The 24,916-nt window shown below is 48.9% G+C and overlaps 1 protein-coding gene across 2 annotated transcripts; it reads right to left on the bottom strand.

Moving 5' to 3' along the window:
• Positions 1-948: 948 nt before the first annotated feature.
• On the bottom strand, positions 949-24,333 carry LOC149367264 (uncharacterized). Of its 2 annotated transcripts, XM_089554858.1 has the most exons (4): positions 24,101-24,333; positions 23,726-23,996; positions 17,762-17,992; positions 949-9,100 (listed from the first exon to the last, which is right to left on the bottom strand). In XM_089554858.1, exon 4 carries the CDS (start codon positions 8,960-8,962, stop codon positions 7,364-7,366), a length of 1,599 nt encoding a protein of 532 aa, XP_089410984.1. In that variant the 5' UTR covers positions 8,963-9,100; positions 17,762-17,992; positions 23,726-23,996; positions 24,101-24,333; the 3' UTR covers positions 949-7,363. The 2 variants fall into 2 exon arrangements, with proteins under 2 accessions (XP_089410984.1, XP_089410981.1); XM_089554855.1 differs by having other exon boundaries at positions 23,726-24,333.
• Positions 24,334-24,916: the final 583 nt, after the last annotated feature.

Below are 24,916 nucleotides of genomic sequence, written 5' to 3' on the forward strand. Positions count from 1 at the left end.
TCTTGTTCATTGCTCCGTTTTGTTTAAAGACCTGCAGTCGCGAAAAGGTGCTTGCCGGCCGTTCGTCTACTGACTAGTGCAATAAGAAACTTATTGCAAACAGGAGCCTGTCGTCCTGTGTTACCAGCTCATCTAGTTTGTGACCTTGACAAAAGATATATTGTTATCCGGTAAAACATTACCCTTCATGCGTACATTTGTAAAACAAATAGAAAACCTATCGTACAAATTTTTGGTTATATATAGATATCTTGTTCTATCAGAAGCGTTGTCTTGCAGTATGTGTTCAATTTAAGAGCCAGTGACACCGAAAGTATCCCAATGCCTGTTTATATATTTCAATGTTTTTTGTATGAGTTGAGATGAAAAGTAGTTTGCCGTGATTGATGCGCAGAGCCGACAATTTTTTCCTGCTCTGTCTTTGACAGCATATTCAGCACTTGCGCCTGCTAGCAACGTATGCTCTCCGTTGTTTAGAAGTTAATCTGTTAGCATAAGGGTAGTCTTGCTCATAAAATTTTGCTTCAGCTCCAGTTATTCATGCCGTTTTTGAGATACAAATTTAGGTTTAACTTTCTGCCCTGTACAGAGATACATACTGCGGGGAATATAGTTATATCATCGTCAATAACATTTATTGTAAACGGTGGATCACACCTTTGCTAAGGCTTACCAAAACAAGGATAAAAGAACAGCGCTAGTAGTTAGAAATCCACGGCGCGGTAGAGTGGCACCTGTTGGCTGTCTAAAGGGTACCGTGGAGACTTTGCAGGCTTGCGCTACTGACTGCTCTGAATATGGGCGATGCCTTTAAGACGCCGTATGGTGGTGGTGTAAAACATTTATTTATACTATATACAGTGGTATTGCTTGCACCGTGCCTGAAGGGCCCGGCCCTCACAATCACTAAGAGGGATCCCTAGTCCGGGACCCCTGTGGCCTCCGCGGCGGCCCGGGCTCTTGTCACCAGGGCTCGTTGGTCCGGGAGAGTTGAGCAGCCGAGCAGGGCAGCCTCCCAGTCCTCTCGGGTGGGGTGGGGGTGGGATGGGAAAGCAGGATTGGCAGGGCATGCCCACACCATGTGATACGTGTCCGCAAACACTTCCCCACAGTGTGGACACTCGCCCGAAAAGGCCGAATTGAAATGTTTGAGCACTGCCGGGCACAGTACCGTGTTGGTGTAGAGGCGAAGTAGCCAACGCTCCTCTGCCTTATTGAGGCCTTTACAGGGGGGTGGGTATCGGCCGTGAGCGTTTTGATACAGGAGAGAGATCTCCCGAAAAGTAATAGCCGGATTAAAATCAGTAGCCGGATCAGGTGGCGAGAGAGGCGATGCCCGGTGGTAAGAAACCTCAGTGATGACCAAATCGAAAGCCTGACTGGACTAATCAACGAGCACTGGGAAAGGGGCACGGTCCCGGCGGAGTGGAAACACGCTGAGATTCTCGTGATACCTAAACCAGGGAAAACACCCAGTTTGGAGAACCTTAGGCCCATTTCACTAACTTCATGCCTCGGTAAACTATACGAGAAAGTGGTCAAGACTAGACTGAGCATTTACATGGAGGACAACGGTCTGTTTCCGGATACCATGTTCGGGTTCAGAACGGGGCTCTCCACGCAAGACGTGATGCTCCAGTTAAGAGACACGGTACTAAAACAAATATCGGGCACTCGAGAAGGCGTAATCTTGGCCGTAGACCTCAAGGGGGCCTTCGACAACATCGGTCACAATGCCATTCTCACAGAACTCTCGGCAACAAACTGTGGGGAAAGGATCTTCGCATACGTAAAGGCCTTCCTGTCTAACAGAACAGCAACGATCGGCATCAACAACATTAGGTCAGAAAAGAAGACGACGCCAAACAGAGGGACGCCACAAGGATCCATCATCTCACCTTTGCTCTTTAACATAGCAATGATTGGATTAACTAGGAGACTGAAAAACATCAAAGATGTAGAACATTCAGTTTATGCGGACGACATCACAGTGTGGACGACAAAAGGATCGACGGGAAACAAGCAAGAAATACTGCAAAGAGCGGCGGATGAGATCGGTCAATTTGCTTTATTTAGCGGGATGCAGTGCTCCCCAGAAAAATCAGAATTTATTAGACTTCACAAAAATAAAGAGGACAGGGGAACGATAGAATTAGAGATAGATGGACAACCCGTAAGAAGGACAAATAAGCTTCGCATCTTGGGAATGTGGCTGCAGGAGAAAGGCAAACGGGACCACACCATCCAGCTCTTGGAACACTCCACGAAACAGATATGCAGGATGTTAAGCCGGATTACGAACAAGAGAAAAGGGGTGAAGGAGCGAGATGCGTTACGGATCACTTCTGCGCTCATCATACCGAGGATGACGTACGCGCTTCCGTACCTACAACCTAACAAAGGGGAAAAGAACAAAATGGAAACATGCATCAGAAGGGCGTATAAGCAAGCCTTAGGCGTCATGACCTGCGCCTCGACAGAGAAGCTGATGAACATGGGGGTGTACGGCACCTATGAGGAGCACAGCGAAACCATGCTCAGATTTCAAATGGAAAGACTTAAAAGAACAGCCGCTGGCCGCGCACTACTGATCAAGCTAGGATACCCGGCAGAAGACGAGGGCGAAGACAAGACAGACATTGACAGCCAAATTAGGAGCACTTTCTTCGTTAAACCAGTGCCCAGAAACATGGACCCCAAGAACCACGAAGGAAGACGGGCGGCGAGATCATTGGAGTTGGACAGGTTCCTAAAGAAGAAACAGATGGTTCTGTATGTTGACGCGTCCAAGTACAGAACGAAGGAAAACGCTAGGGCGGTAGCAGTAGTGAACGCCAATGGGAATATAGTTACTGGTGCATCAGTGCGCACAAGGACAACTCAAGCAGCGGAAGAGATCGCCATAGCTCTAGCCCTGACTGAAGCCAATCGGCAGGGACTGAGTTACTGGATAGCCACGGATTCTCAGGCTGCAGCAAGGGCGTACAGAGATGGAAGGATCGGCCGAAAAGCCGCGAGTATCCTCTTCGAACAAAAACAACACAGACATGGATCAAACAACACAAACATTCAACACACCATCATTTGGGTCCCTGACACTGGGGTTGAGGGAAATCTCATGGCAGACACCGTTGTCCGAGGGTTCACGAACCGGAGGGCGGGTTTGCCGGTGGAACCCTTCAGCACGCCAGAATCTTACGGGGAGGCAATGAAGGCGTTGTTGGGAGCGCGCAAGAAGTACTCGGCTCCGGCGGATATCCTCGACAGAGAGCAGGCCACCACGCTCAGACGACTACAAACAGACACCTACCCAAGCAGAGCCATGTATCACAAAATGTGGCCGAACAGATACGCGAAAGAGTGCGTGTGGTGTGGGGGCTACGCCACAACGTACCACGCCACCTGGGGCTGCGAAAAAAGCCCTTTACTACCAAAGGTAAATAGCCCTAGTCTAGAGCAGTGGGAGGCCCTCCTGGCTGACTCCGACCCGAGCACTCAGCTTATGCTGGTGACGAGGGCCAAGGCAGCGGCGGAGGCCAACGGTATCCTGGACTAGGGAAGACCGACCACTGTAGCTCCACATCTATCTATCCCCATCCCCCTACTCCCTAACTCTTCCTTTTGAAAAAAAAAAATAAATAAATGTTTTTACTACTACTACTAAGCGCGCGCGCGGTAGTGTCCGCTACCTTATTTCCCTCTATCCCCGCATGTGCTGGGGCCCAGATGATGGTGCGCCGGGTTGGGAAATCCCAGTACTCACATCTGTGTAAAATTTGGAAAGCACGATCTGGAATTTGGCCCTGTTGAAAATTGCGGCAAGCTTCTCTTGAGTCGGTGATAATGACTCGGGACGCTGGATCCGCAGCTGCAAGTGCGATAGCAACTTCCTCCGCGAATGTAATGTTAGGGGCACGGAAGGTGAGGCCCTGAACTGGGTTGTTTTGGTGGACAACGGCAGCCGTGTACCAACCTCCATGGTGTGGACCTGCCGCGTCCGTGTAAAATACCCCTGGTCGAGCACCATACTGCTTGGAAATGGCCTCCGCTCGCGCGAGGCGGCGGCCATCATGGGCATCTTTTGTCATGTTATTGGGGAGGGGGCGAACCTTTAGTGCGAAGCGCCAGGCCTCGGGCATGGATACCCGCTTCTCCTCTTGGGTTGTGTAATTGATGTGGAGGCGGGTCAGTAGGCGGCTACCCGCACGTGTTTTGCTTAACCGGAAGTATTGATTGCTGAGATGAGCCTCTTGCAGCTCCCCAAAGGTGTTCGTCATCCCCAGGCCGAAGAGACGTTGGAAGGATGTTGCAATTGGGAGGTCGAGAGCTCTTTTAGATTTTCCGGAGAATCACTTCGAAAGCGTTCTCATCGCATTTGCGCAGGTGGAGGTACGGTGCGGAATACAGGATTCGACTGGTTACGAATGCATTGGCCAGCCGCAGGGCGTCTTTGCATCGCAACCCCCCTCGTTTGTTTGATACCCGGCGGACCATACGGCCCACCTGATCCCCCACCTTGCGGAGTTTCTTCAGCGTGGTGCCAATATTGCGGTTCTTTTGTATGTAGAGTCCGAATACTCTGATTTCATCGTGTTCATGTATCGGGCCACTAAGCAGGGAGAGGGCAATTGTGGTTGTGCACCTTGGATTGGGACGTATGTGCACGAATTCCGATTTGCTCGGGGAGCACTCAAGGCCGCAGCGGTGTGCATAATCGTCCACAATAGCCGCCGCTTGCTGCAGGTTGGCCTCGATTTCTCCAACCGAACCGTGTGTTGCCCAGGGGGTGATGTCGTCCGCGTACAGGGCATGCTGCACGCCCGGGACCTCACCCAACAGGGAGCTTCATCATGGCCAGATTGAAGAGAAGAGGCGAGAGGACTGCTCCCTGTGGAGTCCCTCGCGTACCAAGTTGTTACGGGCCATGTTCACTGTCTTGGAGTCGGATATATGATTGCCGATCTGTGAGGAATTGCTTGATGTATTGGAATGTGTTGTACCCACAGTTCACTTGGGACAGGTGGAGAGGATGATATCATGAGTAACATTGTCGAAAGCCCCCCGCAAGTCCAATGCGAGGACCACCTTGTTATCGCTAGGGTGCTCGACGGGATCAAGAATCTCTCTATGAAGTTGCAGCAGCACATCGTATGCGGACCGGTGTGGGCGGAACCCGTACATGGTGTCTGCAAAGGCGTTGTGCGTTTCTAGGTAGGTGGATAGTCTGTCACGGACCATGGTCTCCATCAACTTCCCCACACAAGAAGTGAGAGATATGGGCCGGAGGTTGTCAGTGTTGAGAGGTTTGCCTGGTTTGGGCATGAATGTGACGAGAGCTGTCTTCCAATCCACTGGGAGAGGCGTACCTGCCGTCCAGATGGCATTGAAGTATTCGAGCAGCCGCTCGTAGGCCGGTTCGGGTAGGTTAGCGAGAAGTTTCACAGTTACCTTGTCCCTGCCCGGTGCTGTCCCTCGTTTCATTTTGGCCAGGGCCGCTTTCAGGTCGTGAAGCTGGAACGTTCGATCCAGCTCTGCGTTCTCAGAACCTGCATACGAGTACGTCGGACCACGCGAATCCTGGTCTGTGTACAGATATTTGTCTCGGAGCGCGTCAGCCAGTTTGGCTGTGTCTCCGTTGAAGGTGTGAATTGCTCGTTGAAGATGTTTTTGTGTTTCGGTGCGGGTTTGGGTCGGATCAATGAGGGCGCGGAAAAGGCGCCACGTTCTCCGGCTCGACATTTGCCGAGCAGCGGTGTTGCATCGGTCTACCCAGTTCGAGTCGGCGAGTTGGGCCGCATACTCTGCCGCTTGTTGGGTGAGTTCCGCGATGCGGATTTTGAGTTGCCGATTGTACTTCTGCCGGCGCCATCGGCGTACAAGGCTGTGCCGGGCCTCCCAGAGGTGAAGGAGGTGGTTGTCCACCGCTGGGTTCGCCTCTGAGAGCTGAACGTGGTGTTCGGTATCTTTGAGTTGGCAGATGAGGTGTTGTGACTGGGTAGTGTAACCTTGATCCGCTATAGGGGTAGGGTTAGTGTAGTTGGATCTGAATTTGGTCCAGTCTAGAAGGGTTGCTTTAGTGTGAGGTCTTGTAAGGGGTTTGGTGCGGATTGTGGTCGCAAGAATGCAGTGGTCGCAACCCAGGGTTTCCTCGGTGTTGTGCCATTCTGCATATCTAATATTTTTGGTAAAGGTGAGATCTGGGCACGTGTCGCGTGCCACGGAGTTCCCAATGCAAGTGGGTTGTGCAGGGTCCGTGTGAAGAGTAAGGCCCAACGTTGACGCAAGCTCCGCCAGCTTGCGTCCTCGTTTTTCTTCACGTATGTATCCCCATAAGCGGCTAGGGGCATTAAAGTCCCCAACGATTATGAGGGGCTCCCTGTTCGCCACCTTTAACGCCCGACTGAATAAGTCTGCAAATGGGACGTTTGGAAGTTTGGAAGAGCTTTAAACGTTGAGTACGTGTAATGGGGGGTCCTGTTTGCGTAGCGGAAGGATCGTCACCATCGCATACGGGAAAACCGCCTTGTAATCCAGGTCCACCGGGGAGGCCGTATAATTTTTATGTACGCAGAGGCAGCTCTGCGCATCCTGCTGATACACTGAGTAATTTGTGAGGGTGGCTGCGTCCCCCGGCTCTTCCAGGGCCACTACAGCAGGAGGACTGGGGAACGTTGTTAGGAAAAGCCGTAGGTCTGCCCGCTTAGTACGGGCCTTGAAACTTCTGCAGTTCCACTGTAAAATTTGGACAGGAGCCGATTTGCTGCGTGAGTACCATCACGGTTTATTAATTAATGTCTGCCATGATTATGACTAAAATTTATGCTTACTAGGAAGGGGCCCGCCTCTGAGCCGGGTGCCCCAATGACAGCAGGTTGCGTCACGCTGGGCAGGTTGAGGGCGGGCTCCTGTTCCTCATGTGCGACTTTTGGTCTACCAGTCTTAATATTGGGGCTCCTTATACGCTTGAGTTGGCCGGAGCGCCTGGTAGTTAAGAGTTTGTTTCGTCATATGTGCGGCTATAATGGTAGGAATTTTGTCTAGAGCCGCCTTGATGGTGGTTGCGATTTGCATTTCTAAGGCAGAGAATGCGGAGTTCATCTGGGCCTCCAGTGCGCTAACCGTCGGCTCAAGCGCAGACTGCGCGGTTGCAGTCTGCGCGTTTGCCGGTGTGTCGCTATCCATCTCCTCCACCGCGGGGTGAGTGGGCCTCTGGGTTGGAAAATTTTGGCGCGCCTCAGTGAGGGCAAGACGCTTCTGTAGGTTAGCGATTTCCTCTTTGAGGGCGGAAATTTGGGATTGCTCGGCCGTTTTTGTCGGTGGTTTGGAAGGGGGGGATGAGGAGGGGCTGCCCTGCCCTTGCTGCTCACCTGGGATCCCTGGATGACGGCTTGCGCCCATGTCCGCGAAGAAACTGGTGGGGGGTACTCGTTCGTTTCTCCACGTCGGCTTGGGGTGGTGGTGGTATTGCCTTAGGCAACTCCGGCTTGTCGGTAGATGGACCGCCTGGCTTGCCGGTAGACGGACCGCCTGGCTTGCTCAGGGGCTGGTTGGCTCCCTTGTCCCTGGCTTGGCGGGGCCGCCGTTTCCGGCGTTTACGGCGGCCCTTCTTGTGCGTCGGTCCCTGCTCCGGGCGCAGGGGCTGGGGGGTTCGATACTTTGCAACGCACCCGCGGGCCCCCGTGGTATGGGCTTCGCCGCACAGACAGCATTTTGGAACGCACTCGTGAGAGACCCGCACACCCTCAACGAGCTCGGCTTGTTGGCCGCACACACCATATTTGTCCGGTCTTGGGCCGGGGCAGGCGTCCATACGCTGACCGACAACACCGCAGTGACCGCAGGCCGGGATGGTGCGCTGGTATTCACGGACTTGGATGAGCATGCACTCGTAATGTACGTAGCGCGGCTTCAGCTTTCCGGAAAATGTTATTCGCGCCTTGTTTGACGTGCCGAATTTGCGTATCTCCAGAATCTCGCCATGGCGCCACTCGAGACTTGAGCGGAGGGATTCGGCTGTATCTGTATTTCGTACTGTTACCACGCCGTAACAGACGTTACCACCATCTTGCCTTAGGTGGCCTGTATGTTGGACTTTCTTATTTTGCCGATTTATCTCGAAGTCTCCGATAATTTTATCTGCAATTTCGGCTTTTGAAGTGTAAATTAGAATTAAATTTTGGTCGCGTACCGGAAGAATTGTGAAAAATTGCGAGCAGTCCGGTCCGAGGTAGGCTATGAACGCCCGCCCGTATTCGTTCTCCTCGATTACCTCTTGCAATGATACTCGAGTTCGCGGCTTGAGGACTACCACGAAGTCTTCGGGTGTCGGTTTTGGCAATGGCTGCGGCCTCCAGGTCGTAAGAGGCCAGCCCGCTGTGCGTTGAGCGGAGTTGTCGGAGCCGGCGCCGGCGGCGGGAGCGGCAGGGGAGGCCGCGTCGACGGACGCCGCTTTTAGGGCACGGCCCTGCGCTCGCCGAGCTACCACGGCAGCGAGCGCGGCGCTCTTGAAGCTTGCTGCTGTTGTCTCCTCCACGTTCTGGGGATGAACGGTGGTCCACGCCATCGCCTCCGGGTCATATCCCTGGCTGGTGGCTTGTTGGAAGGCCATATTATCGCAGAGCAGGGGCTCCTCCGCGCCGGGCGTTGGCGCCGCTGTCAGGCCTAGCGGCGCCGTCCAGCGTGGTCGAAACTTCGCTTTGCCAGGATTTGTAAAAGGGGATCTCACCTCGGAAAAAAAGATATCCGCCGATCCCCTGTGACTTCCGGAGCACGGTGGGGCAGGTCTTGTTGGCCCGGGGTGGAAAAAATCCGGGGCTCCAGCCGAGAATCGGCAGAGCCGATGCGCACCTGCTGAACGCTCGGTGCGCGTCCCAGAGCCCAAGACGCCGCATAGTTGACGGAATAAACTCTCCCTTTGTGTAGACACACCCATTTTGTGCTTTTGTCCTGCGAAGACCACCATTAAATGACAGTGGCAGGAGCACTCAGGAGACCAGCGGGTGCTTCTGGTTCCATGGGATTACCTCGAATGCGAACAGTGCTTGAAACGTTGCAAGAAATTATAGAGCAGGTAGATAAGTGCTTGCATCCCTTCCTTCGACTGGAAAAGTAAAAAAAAACAGCAACATATTTATTTACTGGTTGTGAATGATTTGTTGATGGGGGAGAAATAGCATAGCAGCCGGGTCGAGGGTCGCAAGCACTGTTCCATGCCTGGGACCTTTCGCTAATTCTAACCTCACAGGAAACCATATGATCAGTCCATTTCTGGAGTTTTGAATGGCAATATGACTAATAGAGTGACTGAGTTCGGCCAGTGCCTTATTCACGGAAGGAGAAATGGTGATCAATTATCCAGAATATCTACACCGCGGGCATGAGTACTAGTGCGAGGTAGCTGCGATAGCTATTTTTTCTGCCCTCGATGATTGCTTTGACAGCGTTATTTTATTTAGTGCTTTTGCAGCTTGCCGAGGCTTCACATACCCAACATTCTTCGGAAATATGAAGGAGGGTAGGTGAGTGAAGAGTCATTAGTGCTGTACTACATGGGTCAACCGAGACGCTGGGGTCCTTAGTAGCCGCCGAGTTAGGGGAGTGGTTTAGTAAAGTGCCTGGAGGGCAGTGCTTCTTGAGGGCAGCTGACTCAACAACTTACCTGGTTCATTGCACTAGCACTAAAACAGGAGACGTGAGAAAGGAGGCTATCAGCTACGGGCCTCTGGGCCCTCATAAAGATGTAACAACTTTTTAAGGCGGAAGCCTTTAATGCCTCATCGTTGTAAGCAGCGGTTGTCGACAGAAATGTCACGCTTTTCAATAGGTCGAAACGGTCTTGGCGTCACAGTGCGCGAATTTCAAACGGGGCCAATCGGACTTTGGCAAGTAACCGTGCAAAAATTAAAGGGATCGTATAGTGATGCTACAAGTAAGCGGAAATCAGTTTAGTTAATTGCTTAATTGCCCAATTAGCCTAATTACCCTTTCTAGTCAGGCCAGATAAATAAAACCGAGTAAGAAATTAGTCGAGTTCGGGAATCGAACCCCGGTCTCCGGAGTGCGAAACGAGCATGCTAACCACTACGCCACGCCAGCTTTTTTTTTTCTTTATTGCCTGGCTTTGGCTCATGGCATCGATGGTTCGGAACGAACAAAGGCGAGTCTAGTGAATACGGTGTCTTCGTTCACTCCAATCTTCCTCTCTTACCTTACGGCGAGGTTCAGGTGTGCACCGTGGTATGCGAGACAGGTATTTCCTTTCCTCAAAATCCATTTTACCGACGAGCAAGGTGTAGAACCGAACGGGCGATGGCGTTCTATGTACTCCCTGACAGTGTTGCAAGACGCTGTCGCGTTTCACTCTTAGAGGCGAAGCTTAACATCTTAACAACACAACAGTGACACAAGCAGCAACACTGCGCTTGAGGCTTTCACCTCACCGCACTTTAGGTGAACAAAGTGCCCCCCTGAATATTATAGCATATGTTTACTCAATACTTACCCGGCAAAATGCGTATCGAGTCCAAAATTACAAGAAATGTCATACAAAGACAGCAGAGGCTTGAGAGTTGTTCGGCTACTGAAAGGAGAAATCTGATTTAGAGAAATGAACTGTCTTGGATGGCTGCTCAGCAATACCCCTTCATTTCGCACATGATGAAAAGCTCACTCTGCGGTGTCCGAGTGAGTGGTGCTTGACTTCCCCTGCTGCTTTCGTTGCAGAAGTGGAGTGATTTTAGGAATTCCACAAGAGAAAACTGTGCATTGCAAAGTACACAGTGTCTGACACGGATATATATACCTAGCAATGTGTCACCATGTGCGGCGGCAGCTCAATTATTCCCCAGCGGCTGTTCGGTATGATAAACCTGAGCGGCTGCGCACTCCAAAGAACTCAAATAGCACCTGCTGCCCTAGCAGAGAAGACGCGTATTGCTTGATCTTTGCACCACTCCTCCTGGAGCGCAATGGGGACTCTCAGTGATGAATCTACTCGAGAGGGTCCAACTGCACGCTGACAACATCAGCGGCGACAACAAAGCATCTGAGTTGGACCTCATCGTTGTGCAGGCCGATTCACGACGCAGCTGAACTCACATCCCATCCTCGCCTGCTGCCAACACCTACCAGCCGCATCATCTTAGGAACCGACGACACGTGCAAGGTATTTTGCAACTGCGCACGCCGAACCTTCCGGAAACAGTCCTGCTGGCCGTCCGGGAGCCCCTGCCTATAAATTCAAGCCGCCATCAACAGATCACCACAACATCAGTGGCGACAGCAAAGTGTGTAGCATCTAAGTTGCTCCTCATTCTTGTGCAGGTTAGTCCTGTCACTACGGTGCTTTTTTTCTTTCTTTCTTCATTTTTCTGGTGCCGGTGCTATTTATTTGTATTGAACATGCTCTCCTGTGCCTAACGAAACAGATCGAGCTTGCCATTCCAGTGCTGTATTTACCTTTTGCTCTACCTATCGCATGCAATATGTCAGTTAAAGAGGACGACCTTCACAAGTTCAAAGAGGAAATAAGGCAAGAGCTGAAAGTGTTTGGCGAGTCCATAGAAATGGATTTGCGGGATTTGTAAACTGAACAAAGAAATCTTGAGCAGGGCCTTGAATTTGCAGTCGGAACGATCGAGGAAATAAAGCAAAAACTGGGGGCATAAGTCTTGAAGAGAGCAGAACTGGCAACACAAAATGGAACCCTTCGCGAAAAATGCTTTGAAGCAGAAATTAAAATTCGAGATCTTGACGACCGGATGGTCTCTTCGGAACAGTGTTCCCGGTAACCAAATGTAGAATTTCAGTGTGTTATTCAAAAAGAAAATGAAAGCTTGCCAGATTTGCTTTCTAAGATCGATTGTGGTGTGAAAGAAGCAATAACAGAAAGCGACATAGATGTCTGCCATTGAGTGCCCACCCGAAAGACTGATAAGACAAAAAGCATTGTCGTGCAGCTTAAGGCACGCACGAAACGGGATGCTTTTTTCCGGAAAGCAAATAAAGCGCGCTTGAGAAATGATGACCATGGCATTGATGATACAGCACCTGTTTACGCAAATGAGCACCTCTGTCCAGCACTCAAGAAATTGCTTACGATGGCTGTCAAAAAGAAACACGAGCATAAACGGAAATCTGTCTGGGCACACAACGGCAAAATCTATGCAAAGCAAGCAGATCGCAGCTGAGCCGTGTTGATGCCACGTGAAAGTTGTCTATATGATATATTTTCTCAACGGAACTAAGGCCCGATGTGCTGATAAAAATGCATAATTGACAATCTTATGATGGATTTTGCTGTGAATTAGGAAGAATTCATTTTTCCCAAAAATGTTAAAACTTCTGAAACCTCTTTTGAATCAATTCTGGATATTAATGTATGGTCTGTGACTTCATTTCTGGATAATTTTAATTTTAAATTTAGCATTGTGATGTTATCAGAAACGTGGAACTATGATGGCTGCAAAATGACAAAATTATAAGATTATAATTATTTCTTTCTAAATTGTACAGGCGGTCGGGGCGGTGTCACGGATTATGTTGCAATGAGTAAGAGCTGTGAACTTGTACCTGAATTTAGTAACGTCCGACTATGAGATAATAATCTTACAGAGCCAAAATGAAACCGTCTCAGTTGTATATCGTCCACGAGGAGGTAACATGAATTCTTTCATGCTGTCTTTTGGGCTCTTGCTCAAACACAAGGGCAGCAACAACTGCCGCCCTGTCTGCAGTGGTGATTTTAGCATACCTGTGCTTGATGACACTAAAGCTACACGGGACATTAGCAGTGCGTGGCATTCTTCTGGTTTCCTGAACTTATTAACAACATCCACACGATTCACTGTCAGTACTAAATCGTTGCCCGACTTCATTTTGAAAATGTATAACGCTGTAGTTTACAGCTGTGGTACTCTAGCATCTGACATTAGTGACCATTACCCTGTATTTATGACCAATCTGACTATTTCCAAAAGAACAAAGGAACGCAAGGAGTCGCAATAGTTCCGTCCACCACCGAGGACAGTCTGGAATCGTGAAATCAAAGCGAAATATACAGCACGTTCATGGGTCTAAATAACAGTGGGTCATTTGATGCTGACGATATTGAAATTAAAGTAAGACATGATGTTGGGCTTGTCGGTTCATGGTTAGAGCAAAATAGAACTGCGCGAAGACGACTGGACAAATGAAGTCACGAGTACACAGACATTTCAAATTTTCTTTATTTCAGCATCGTGTATATCGATACTAGGGGGCCGTAGACTAAAAGCCACACAAACGGCTTGACGAGGCCCACGGCAGCATGCACTTTATAAAGGCTGACACATCAGGAAATCGTATACAGTGCAGGAATTTACACACACTGCCCGCATGGAAGCAGGAAATTAAAATTGAAACCAAAAAGAAGGAAATATAAACTCACAAAGAGAAATCAGCTAACACAATGCCATTTAAATAACTGGGAAGCAGAAAATGAAGCATTTGCTTTCCTTAGTTAGTGCGAGTGCGTGGAACTTCCCACTGTTGCGACGTGCAAGTGTCATGCACTTTCCTTCTTTTAGTGAGACGGGAAACAGTACTAAAGAAATTGTTATTGTACTCTATGGTCAATTTATAGCGCTTAAGAAGGGTAATTTTATGAAGGTCACGCATTGAGAGTAAATTGAGCTCTTTAAAACTGGGTTCTGTATGACAACCATGCGGAGATTTTGTTATAGCACGGACTGCTTTCTTATGAATCTTATGAAGTTTGGTGATGTTGGTAAAAGTGGGGGTTGCCCACACTAAATGACAGTAGTTAATGTGGGGCTTGAATAAACTATTGTAAATTATGAGTTTGATGCTTCTTGGTAAATAAAACTGTAATTTGTTAAGTATTCCGCACACGCGGGAACTCCTGGCTGCGACATAATCTATGTGCACGTTCCAGGTCATATGTTCTTCGAATAGTACGCCAAGACATTTTATTTGAGGGACAATTTCAATTGGAGATGTTCCGTATTTTATTTCTAAATTAGTGTTTATTCCGCAGTTTTTCGGCCGGAACAGCATGGATTTTGTTTTAGTTGCATTAAATGCAAGAGAGTTTGCAGTGCTCCGTAAGGAAAGCCTTGATAACACAAGGTTGGCATCGTTAACCACGTCAGTAGGATCTCGCCCAGTGAAAAGCAATGTGGTGTCATCCGAGTAAATGATGAATTTAGAACGACATATTAACGACATCATTTTTATATAGACAGGAGAGTAACGGCACCAGAATGCTTCCTTGTGGCACACCTGCTGTTATGTCGCGGAAATGTGAAACATGATTGTTAATGCATACTTGCTGCTTGCGGTGTTTTAGATACGATTGTAATAATTCATGAAAAACTCCTCGAAAACCGTAATGGTTCAGTTCTTTAGTCAAAGGATTGGTTTATTGGGGTTTAACGTCCCAAAGCGACTGAGGCTATGAGAGACGCCTTTAGACAAAGGAGTGTGATTAATTCGGTCGAATGCTTTTGAATAGTCCACAAACACACCCAGAGTGCACTCCTCAAGCTCAAAAGATTTTTAATATTTCTTCTTTCTGTAACAAAAGGTCATACTTTGTGCAGAGGCCCTTCATGAATCCAAACTGAGCGCTTATAATTATATGGTGCTTACTGATAAAGGAAGTCATGCGTGTATGTATCTGCTTTTCGAAATCTTTTGAAAATGCAGGAAGTATGGATATTGGTCGATAATTGGAAAATGTATTTTTTTCACCACCTTTGTCTATTACAGTCACTTTCGCCTCGTGCATTCTATTCGGAAAAACTCCTTAAATGAAAGCAAGGTTAAAATGAATGTTAAGACAGGAGAAATTACGTCTATATCTTGTTTGACTGGTTTAATTTGCAAACCCTCGACATCACGGCAATAAGTATTGTTTAGCGATCTAGACGCACTCACTACCTCTCCTTCAGTGGTTGGTAGGAGCTAAGAACGCACTTTCACGCGTCTGAGCCCTAAGGAAAAGCATTCAATCTTCGTTATGGTTGCCGGTGCCACACATAGATGTAAAACAATCGTTAAAAAAGGTCGCTAAATCTGTACCTGTAAAGGCTGTGCCGTATACAGTAATGTCATCAATATCTGTCTTCTCGCTACTCTTACGCCTTAAAAGCACATTGTCACGTAGTGGAAACGAAGCTCTTTATTCGGGCTGACTTGCGCCCGCAAAGAACTGAATCACTCGGCGGCGGCGTGGCAACAAGCGTGCTCGACGGTCATCGAACAGAATGCCCGCCGCTGTCGGCCATGCTCTTTTTAAAGCTGGTTACGAACATTCTAGATAAAGCTTGAAAGGTTACTAGAACATTCTGGCACAAAGCAGAATCAGCTCCGTCTGGATGTGATCAATCGAGATATATCTAGGCGCGTCTTGCGTCACAAACGAAGCGATAAAGCGGCGTGCCGGCAGCCTTGAAGCATGAACAAATAAACACAACGAACAAAACCTACAAAAATTCGCGGCAATATTTAATCGTCTCCACCCAATATCTGTATTTTTCATTGCATTATTCTCGAAAAGATTGTGTAAGTATCTCCTTTTCTCGCACCTTAATAGTGTATTCACCTTATTTCTTTGAGCTTTGAATTGCAGTAGAGTTTCATCATTTTTGTTATTTGCCGCCGCAGTGGCTCAGCGGTTATGTGCTCGGCTGCTGACCCAAAAGACGCGGGTTCGATCCCGGCCGCGGCGGCTGGAATTTCTTTGGAGGAGGAATTCTAGAGGCCCGTGTACTAAGCCATGTCAGTGCACGTTAAAGAACCCCAGGTGGTCGAAATTTCCGGAGCCCTCCACTACGGCGTCTCTCATAGCCTTAGTCGCTTTGGGACGTTAAAACCCCATAAACCAACCAACCATTTTTGTTATTTATTAATATTGCATACAGTTTGTTTTTAGTACGTATTCCCTTTAGGCATTTCTTGGTAATCCATGGCTTTCTGCCTTTGCGTGGTTGATTTAATGATTGATAAAGAAAATGTTTATCATAAGCAAATATGAGCTTCTTCAGAAACACTTCATATGCTGTTTCGGCTGTGTTGGCGCGCCAAACATCTGACCAATCTGTTTGCAAGAGTTCCTTTCTAAATGCCGTTAGGTTAAAGCTGTTTATGTCTCTGAAAGTTCTGGAATTCTGAGGTGCGATATGTGGCATTGAGGTTTGTTGGGTTGTAATAAGAAATATAGGTAGATGGTCACTAATCGGTGCACAGATTAAACCAGACGTCAAATCTTTATCATCAATGTTAATATGAGCATATGAAGCAATGTTGATGTACTACTTCTGAATTCGTATTGGAAGCGTCATTGTGTTAGAAAAGGCACTGCACTCCAAAATTCTGCGCAATTCTTGGTGTTGCGGATATATTTTAAGAGCATTTATATTCAAACCTCCCGCTAGAGCCAACTTGCTATGGCTGTCGTTAACCCAGCCAAGGTAATCGTCAAAAAAGGTCAAGAAATACGGCACACTTCCTTTTGGAGGTCGGTGTAAAACGCACAAAAGAAAGTCGTTGTGGCGGACAGTCAGTATTTCATAGTGAGACGTTATACAAGTGCGGAATCCACAAGATGACAAGGTATAGCATGTTCTGCCATTAACATACCGCCTGAACCATTTTTAGCGAAGCGATTTACAAAGAAGGTTTTGTAGCCAGACGGTCTAAGTACATCTGTTTCAGTTCTATACCCTGTTTCCGTTACCATAAAGATATCGGGTTCAAAATCAAGGGCGGCGAAGAGTGCAAAGATTTGCTCTTCTTTGTTCCTGGCAGCCTGGGCATTCACATGCATCAAGGTTATATTTCTATCATATTTAGCACATATCCCACCGTCTTGGCGTAGTGTGAAAAAGTTGTTGCCCATATTCAAACTACGCGTTATGTTGTCGTGAAAAGAGGCAAACTTGTTCAGACTATCTTATCTCTATCACGAATCTGGGCAATGCGCAAAGTCTGTGAGGAGTCAGACTTCTTTGCGTATATCTTGCCGCCCGTGGTCCACGTATAGCTCCAGTCTTTTTCCTTCTTTGTTGCAACAGTCATGCCAAGAAGTTTTCTTAGTTCGGGACACAAATGTTCATTCACGAACACTGCAGCATCATCTCAGAAACCAAGATCTGTGGTTGAAACGCGTAATTTTACAGCTTTTTCAATCACAGAATCGCACTTTGCTTTTCTCGAGAATTGAACGATTATGCTCGATTGGTTGGAATCCTTGACTGGCACTCTGTAGCTGACTTCGACGTCATTTACTGTGATTGGTTCTTTTACGGCGTTCCAAATTTTTTCTAGCAGGGCTGGCAAGCTTTCACCTTTTGAAGTCGGAATGCCTTTGATTTCTATATTCCTATTCGGAGAGTATTGCGCGATTTGTGTTATTTTCTGCTCGTTTTCGAGCACTGTTTTCTTCAGCTCTGTACATGCAGAAGAACGCGCAGAATTTTCAGCTTTTATTGCAGCATTTTCTTTTCTCGTGAGTTTCAGCTCAGCGGTAAGGTCTTCAAAGCATTTATTAAAAAACTCAAGGCTCTTTTGTACCTCTCGATTCTCTTTCCGAAATTCCCTTTCAAGGCATCATCGCATTTCCTTCAGATCTTGGCGTGTCTCTTTTAGAGCTTTGACAATTTCTGGATTCACTTTGACAAGAACACTTTCGACGAGCTTAGCAGCAGCATCAGCAGTTCCAAAGAAGCAAATACCTCAAAATAAAGAAACTGTATCCAACCTCCAAAGGGATGAACAGCAGGCTTGAAAGATGCAACGTTTCCTTGCTGCCGCTGCCGCCAAGTGATGGCTGTGGATGCGTGCGTCGTCTTTATCCCGGACAGGTCCTGGCGGCTGGTGCTTGCACTTTATTGACGTCGGCCGTCACGTGAAGCCGGGAGGTGTTGTGCCATTCTTGGTCCAAGCGATAACAGCGGACGATCTCGGTGAAGTTGGGTGCGTGGCCAGCAATCTGCAAAGGGATGAACTGCAGGCTTGAAAGATGCAACATTTCCTTGCTGCCGCTGCAGCAGACTTCCAACTGGCTTTATTTAGCGAAAGCAGGGTGATTATAAAGGCTATCACAGGCAAACAAGGAGACAAGGAGAAGCAAAAGCAACATGCGCTCGGCAATTGATCTCTTGACTTGAAAGAGATATAGAAGGCGCGCTAACGCACTTATCGCCCCTTTTGGAGATGAAATAAGCCTCGATAACTTCTCTTCCGGTTTTTGTTTTGGCCTTAGAAAGTACCTTGGTTTTTTCCAGGTAAGGAAAAAAACTTGTCCTTAACGTTAACTGCTTAGGTAATGTGGTCCCTACCAGATTTTAGAACACACTACAACTTAGAGTTCTTGGCTCATAAACTTCTCGTTTTTCTCAGCAAATATAAAGACACTGTTGGTTTTACTCCCACGCAATTGAGAACCTACTTCGTGCAAATATGATGTATCCATACATGTGTTCTTACTTTAAATATTATACCCAATTTCCAAACTTTCTGCCTTGCTGAGCGTTTGTTTTTGTTTTATTTTCATATCGTGCTACAGTGACCTATGCATTGTATAAAACTTTTGGATGCCATGTTAATGAAATAGTGGAATTTGCTGTTCACACCAGCTATGTTGGGTAGTGGTTTCATGGTCCTTTGTCAAGCAGCTTGTACAGCTTTTAGCCCAGGCAACCACCCAGTTGTTGAAAAATAAACTTCATTTGATTTCATTTGATATAAGGACATCAACCCCTTATCGCTATCCGTACAACTGCCATCCGTGAAAAATGGATCTGAACAATGGAACTGAAGTGAAGGCTATATTCGGCGCTCTCAAGCCGAATACAGCCTTGTGTAAAACACGTTTTTGGGCAAGTTGGAAACATTCTTGTTTCAAATTGCAGCGAAGAAACACGAACACACCGAGAAGGAACACGAAAAAACACGGACGAACGCTGCACTCACAACTGGCTTACTGCGAAAAGATTTGGAGCTTAAAAAAGGCTTACGCATCTGCGCACTACAGAAAGCAAAAACCATAGCAACCTCGTGACAAGGAACATCAGAAACATGTTATCGTATTGCCGCAAAAAAGGATGAATTCCGAAGCCTACAAAAAACAGGAGCATCACTTGTTGAACAATCTGCTCTTAGCTTTATGTCAAAGGCCTCCAGGAATTCATGTGCCGTTTTACACTTGCTGCGGCCTAGGATTCGAACGCTATCGAAACGTGGTGAACGTGTCACGCATGACTGGCAGTGTTTAATCAACTGCACATTCTCATTATTATTTAAGTTCGTTTGGTGCTCCCCTAACCCGCCAGTTGAGATCCTGTCTCGACTGCGCCAGTTGAGTTTCCCCTTCAGGTGGTGACGAGAGGAAACACTTGATGGTGATGAATGGATGATTTGGAGTCGCAAACAGTCACGTTACTAGATGGCGGGACAAGAAGATTAACTATTTATTTACACAAAATAAACGAGAAGAAACAAGCAAGGAGAAAACTATTTACAACATGACTGACACGTTATTACACAAAATCAGCCCCACTTAACCGGGAGCATTCCCTTTTAAGCCTTCTGTCTCCGCCCTTGGCGGGGACAGTAACCAATCATAAAACAGGCGACACTTATCCCCAATCGACGCCCAGGGAAAGGAAAACAAAACCTCCGTCAGCCAATCAAATACCTAGGAAAGGAGAGGTTCCGAGCACGCACACAAAATGTGCGCAACTCGCCGCGTCCCGAACCTCCGCCTTCCTCTTCGTCTCCCCTCCCGCACGCGTGCATACGAGGCGCACGTATGTCACAGGAACAATCACTGGATATTCCCTATTATAAAAAGAAAAGGAAAGGCTGTCGCCGAGGGGTCCAGCGTCCAGTGCAACAAACAGGAGAACGAGCGTTCTAGCGACGGCGCCGCCAGCAACAAGAGAGCAGCCACCGACGCGCGTCGCGCCGTGCGTCCGCGGTGTGTCCGTCGCGCGTTCGCAGTTCCATGCACTGCGCTGGAGGCTGGATAGCACCGCAGAAAGTTCAGCGAACTTAACACCTCCCACCTAAGAATGTCACACGGACACTCGTTGTCAGTGGGACATTAAAGTTCATCCACAGTGTCCGACAACAAAACTACACACATACACGCACATGTATGCCAGCTGTCCAATCAGTCCACCGACACGCACACATGCGCGCACACAGCGGTCTTCTCAACTCGCACACACAAGGCCGAAAACCGATCTGCACATTCCAGAATCCGCCATGTCAGATCGATGCCCCCAAAACTGACGACAATTCTAGCCGCCTACGTCTCGAAACAAACTTTGTTTAGAAAATTGGACCAAAATTCCAAATTATCCAAAACAACGCCGGTTGCAAAGGCTGCCGCTGCTATCAGGTCTACCTCGACACTTTCCTCAAGACTGACAGAGCTCACTGACTGCCTACGCGCAACGAGGATTGCTTCTGCTATTGCGTCTGTGTTCGCCTTTTAAGCATGAAATGCTTTTAGCCCCCGTTGTCGGCAGTGTGGTGACGTCACGCCGAGACCGAGATCCACTCATCCGGGCATTGAAATCCACTCATCCGGGCATTGAAATCCACTCATCCGGGCACTGAAATCCACTCATCCGGGCACTGAAATCGAGTCATCCGGGCACTGAAATCGAGTCATCCGGGCACTGAAATCGAGTCATCCGGGCACTGAAATCGAGTCATCCGGGCACTGAAATCGAGTCATCCGGGCACTGAAATCGAGTCATCCGGGCACTGAAATCGAGTCATCCGGGCTCTGAAACGAGAACATCCGGGCACCGTACGAGACTTAACGAGATTTAACGAGACTCTCTAAGCCCTCCTACGCGACCGGCATGCAAGCAACGGTTGGTCTCCAAACGACTCACAAAAAATAACTGCTGCCAGTGCCTTCTCAATGTTTATCAAGATATCAGTCGCGCTGTGCGTTTGATAATGCACGGAATTATAATTTCCGATTTCTAATAACGCCTGCAAAAAGCACATAAATGCCACGTACACTTCGTGGTCGTACGTGATCTCTTAGGGGCTTCGCGCATCGAAGCAAAGCTGCGCAGGTGCACAGGGGCCCGGGGGAGAAGCGCTGCGTTCAAAGGGCAAGGCATCGCGCCGAACGTGTGGTGGCGTTCCTCCCTTGCTTTACGGTGCGGTTCGGGTGTCCACCGAGATAGCAGAGAATTACTGCGCCATTTCCTTTCCTCAAAAAACCAAATGGCAAGGCATCGCGCTGAACGGGTGGTGGCGTTCCTCCCTTCCTGTACGGTGCGGTTCGGGTGTCCACCGAGATGACATTAGGCCCGTAAACATTTCATGCTTACTCTACTCTCGTTTGCGGGAGAGGCAGAGAATTTTTGAACTTCACGTCAGGGTTACGCCGGGCACCGGCTACCTCACGTGCTGTTTTACACCGCGTTTCAGGTAGCGCAAGCTCTTTGTACACCTGCCCGCCAACGTTTCCTTCAAAGAAAAGCATACCTTCATCCTTTATCTTCTCAGGATTTCCTTCCTCGTCATCAGACGCGGCCTCATCGTTCCTTGTTAGCTTACAATCTGCTGCAAAAACTTTTGCAGCTACAGAATTGGCCTCAAGCTCTACCGGCGTCTCAGTTTTCTCTCGAATTTTGAAATGCTCTTCAAAATCAGCTCTCTGATTTGCTTCATGTAGCCGCTCTCTTTCTGTTTGCTCTAACAGCGAGTGCGTCTCAGGTGTCACCAACTTCGCTACACCATCAGCTACATCTGTTGTCACTGCGCATATTGTGAGAACCCGCTCGCTAACCACATCATCTTTGGCAGCTAGCTTACCTCCGCCTGCAAAGACTGTTCCCGCTATTGGTGCCTGCTCTACCTCTTCGTTGAGCGTTACTGTGGGCTCGGAGTCAGCGCCGACCCGCTCTGGCAGGCAATGCTTCACAGGCGTGACTAACGCCCCTATGCCCTCAGCCATCTCTCCCGGCACGGCACACACGGTTAGGCCATGCTGACTAACCGCTGCCACTGTCACAGCTATAGCCATTGGCGCACACGTCAGATAAGCTTCTGCTACCTGGAGAGACGCACCTTCGCACTTTGTTTTATCGGAGCCCTCACCCCTGGAAAGTGACTGAATCGTTTCTCCTTTAAGCGCTTTTTCAGTCCCTGAATCCACACAGGCTTCGGGACTCTGATCTTTGGTAGTCAAGTCGCCGCATGCCGGATCATCCCTCCTATCTGACTGCCTGGCCTTATCAACAACCATTTCTGATTGGGAGCATAACTTGTCAGGCATCGGCATGTCCGCATGAGCTATTATTTTGCACATCTCTCTCCTCTCCACGGGAACATCTTGTTCTTGCTTTGAGTTAGGACACTCAATCATTAAATGACCAAATTCCATGCAGTCAAAACATTGAACTCTCGCAAATAACATCTCGCTATCAGCTTTCGTTCCCTGGTTCAATTTGAACTGCATCTGTTGAAGCTTTGTTTTTTATTGCTGAATTTTTTTAATGCGATTTTGATTGCCTCAGGGCATAAAACGGCATGTAATGATAAATGAGGATGCCTAAATAAATGAGTAAAGGTTCGCTGATCTAATGAAATCGAGCAGTGAACGATGATGAGGTCCCTATGTCCAAGCGGTGCCTCAAGCACTATTATCGGGCGAAAGACCCGCTGCCGCCAGGTGCCGAATTCTTGTCGGCTTCAACGCCGGGCAAACCCACAGCAGGTGGTGAATGTCGGCCTCAAGATTTCGGTTCTTGCAGACTGGACACCCGGGGCGGGGAAATGCACTTTCGAATTGCGGCCACTTTCGTGTAACGGCCGGAGTTAGGGCAACCCCGACCCGGATCCTCCGAAGCGCAACCTCCTCTGCACGGGTAAGACCACGGGGGAGGGTTACCGCACACGGAGGGATTAGAGCACGTGTGCGGCGCCGCAGGTGTTTCTTTTTTGTTAAAAGGAGGGTGGTGTCATCCAGTGTTAGGACTCGAGGCGAAGACGAAGTTGGGGTCACAAGGTGGGTCGCAGAATCCGCACGGCTTTGCGAACTCAGGAGGTCTCGTGGGACCCACTGAATTCGGATTGGCTGCGGTATGCGTGCCGCGAGACGATGGATGTCCTGGCAAATGCCTGGGGTGCGACTGACGCGTCGTAGTAGGCGTATGACTTGAAGAGCGTCGGTGCGGATGACAATGCGAGCCGTAGGTAGTAGGGGAACGGCGGCCACTGAGCATAGTGCCTCTTGAACGGCAAGCATCTCCGCACAGAAGGAGGAAGGAGGTTCTGGGAAGCGAAACCTGGACGTTTTGTTGAGGGCAGGCTTGCAAGGGCAGTAAATTGCAGTAGTGGTTTCGCAAGCCTGGATGCCTGCGTCAACATAGAAAACGATGGAGCCATGCGGCAGATGGGCGTCTTTTTGTGTAATTCGTTCGCGAAACGACGCCGCCGCGAGGGTAGATGATGGCCGACGTAGATCAGTTGGTTTGTTATCGCTTAGCTGCACAAAATTTCAGGGAGGGAGAACTGGCGGAGCTCAATTAGAAGCTTCAGTTTCTCAACTTCAAGCAGCTTTTCTGCCTCCTCAACCTCCAAGCGTCGCATCATGCCCTCCCGATCATGCCATGAGGCAGCCATCTCCAGTTTACGTGCTATCGTTTCTATAGTTGGTGAATTCAGAGAAAGCAGAAAGGTCCCCTACCTCTCTCGATGCTCCGTCGACTGCACTGCTGTCGCACTCGGCGTGATGACAGCGGGCTCCGAGGAAGGTAGACGCACATGGGTGCGTCCCACAGCAGCTCACTGCCTTGGAACTCGCTTGGCTTGGTCGCCTGGCTCTTGCTCTGAACCTTTCGATAGGGACGCCTGGTTCCTTACAGCAGCTTGCTGTCTCGAACCCTCGAGGACCTGTCTTCACCCAGCTCCTTCAGCTCCTCGCTGACTTGAGCTTCCAGCGTCCTCTCGAACTCGACCTGCGTTCTTGAAGCGTCTCGACGTCTGTTCCACGACGCATCTTCACGTTTTCTCCTTTAGGACGAGCTACTCTGTAGCTTGTGCACCGACTTGTTCTTCTCACCTTCCGTCCAATACCTCGAGTAGAAAGACGTTGCGATCCTGTCTCGACTGCGCCAGTTGAGTTTCCCCTTCAGGTGGTGACGAGAGGAAACACTTGATGGTGATGAATGGATGATTCGGAGTCGCAAACAGTCACGTTACTCGATGGCGGGACAAGAAGATTAACTATTTATTTACACAAAATAAACGAGAAGAAACAAGCAAGGAGAAAACTATTTACAACATGACTGACACGTTATTACACAAAATCAGCCCCACTTAACCGGGAGCATTCCCTTTTAAGCCTTCTGTCTCCGCCCTTGGCGGGGACAGTAACCAATCATAAAACAGGCGACACTTCTCCCCAATCGACGCCCAGGGAAAGGAAAACAAAACCTCCGTCAGCCAATCAAATACCTAGGAAAGGAGAGGTTCCGAGCACGCACACAAAAAGTGCGCAACTCGCCGCGTCCCGAACCTCCGCCTTCCTCTTCGTCTCCCCTCCCGCCCACGTGCATACGAGACGCACGTATGTCACAGGAACAATCACTGGATATTCCTTATTATAAAAAGAAAAGGAAAGGCTGTCGCCGAGGGGTCCAGCGTCCAGTGCAACAAACAGGAGAACGAGCGTTCTAGCGACGGCGCCGCCAGCAACAAGAGAGCAGCCACCGACGCGCGTCGCGCTGTGCGTCCGCGGTGGGTCAGTCGCGCGTTCGCAGTTCCACGCACTGTGCTGGAGGCTGCATAGCACCGCAGAAAGTACAGCGAACTTAACACCGTCGTTAATACATCGCCCCGTTTGACCGATGTACACTTTTCCACATGAAAGTGGCAG

Source organism: Amblyomma mixtum, chromosome 1, assembly GCF_055824585.1.
Source record: "Amblyomma mixtum isolate Tamu chromosome 1, ASM5582458v1, whole genome shotgun sequence".
NCBI classification, from domain to species: Eukaryota; Metazoa; Arthropoda; class Arachnida; order Ixodida; family Ixodidae; genus Amblyomma; species Amblyomma mixtum.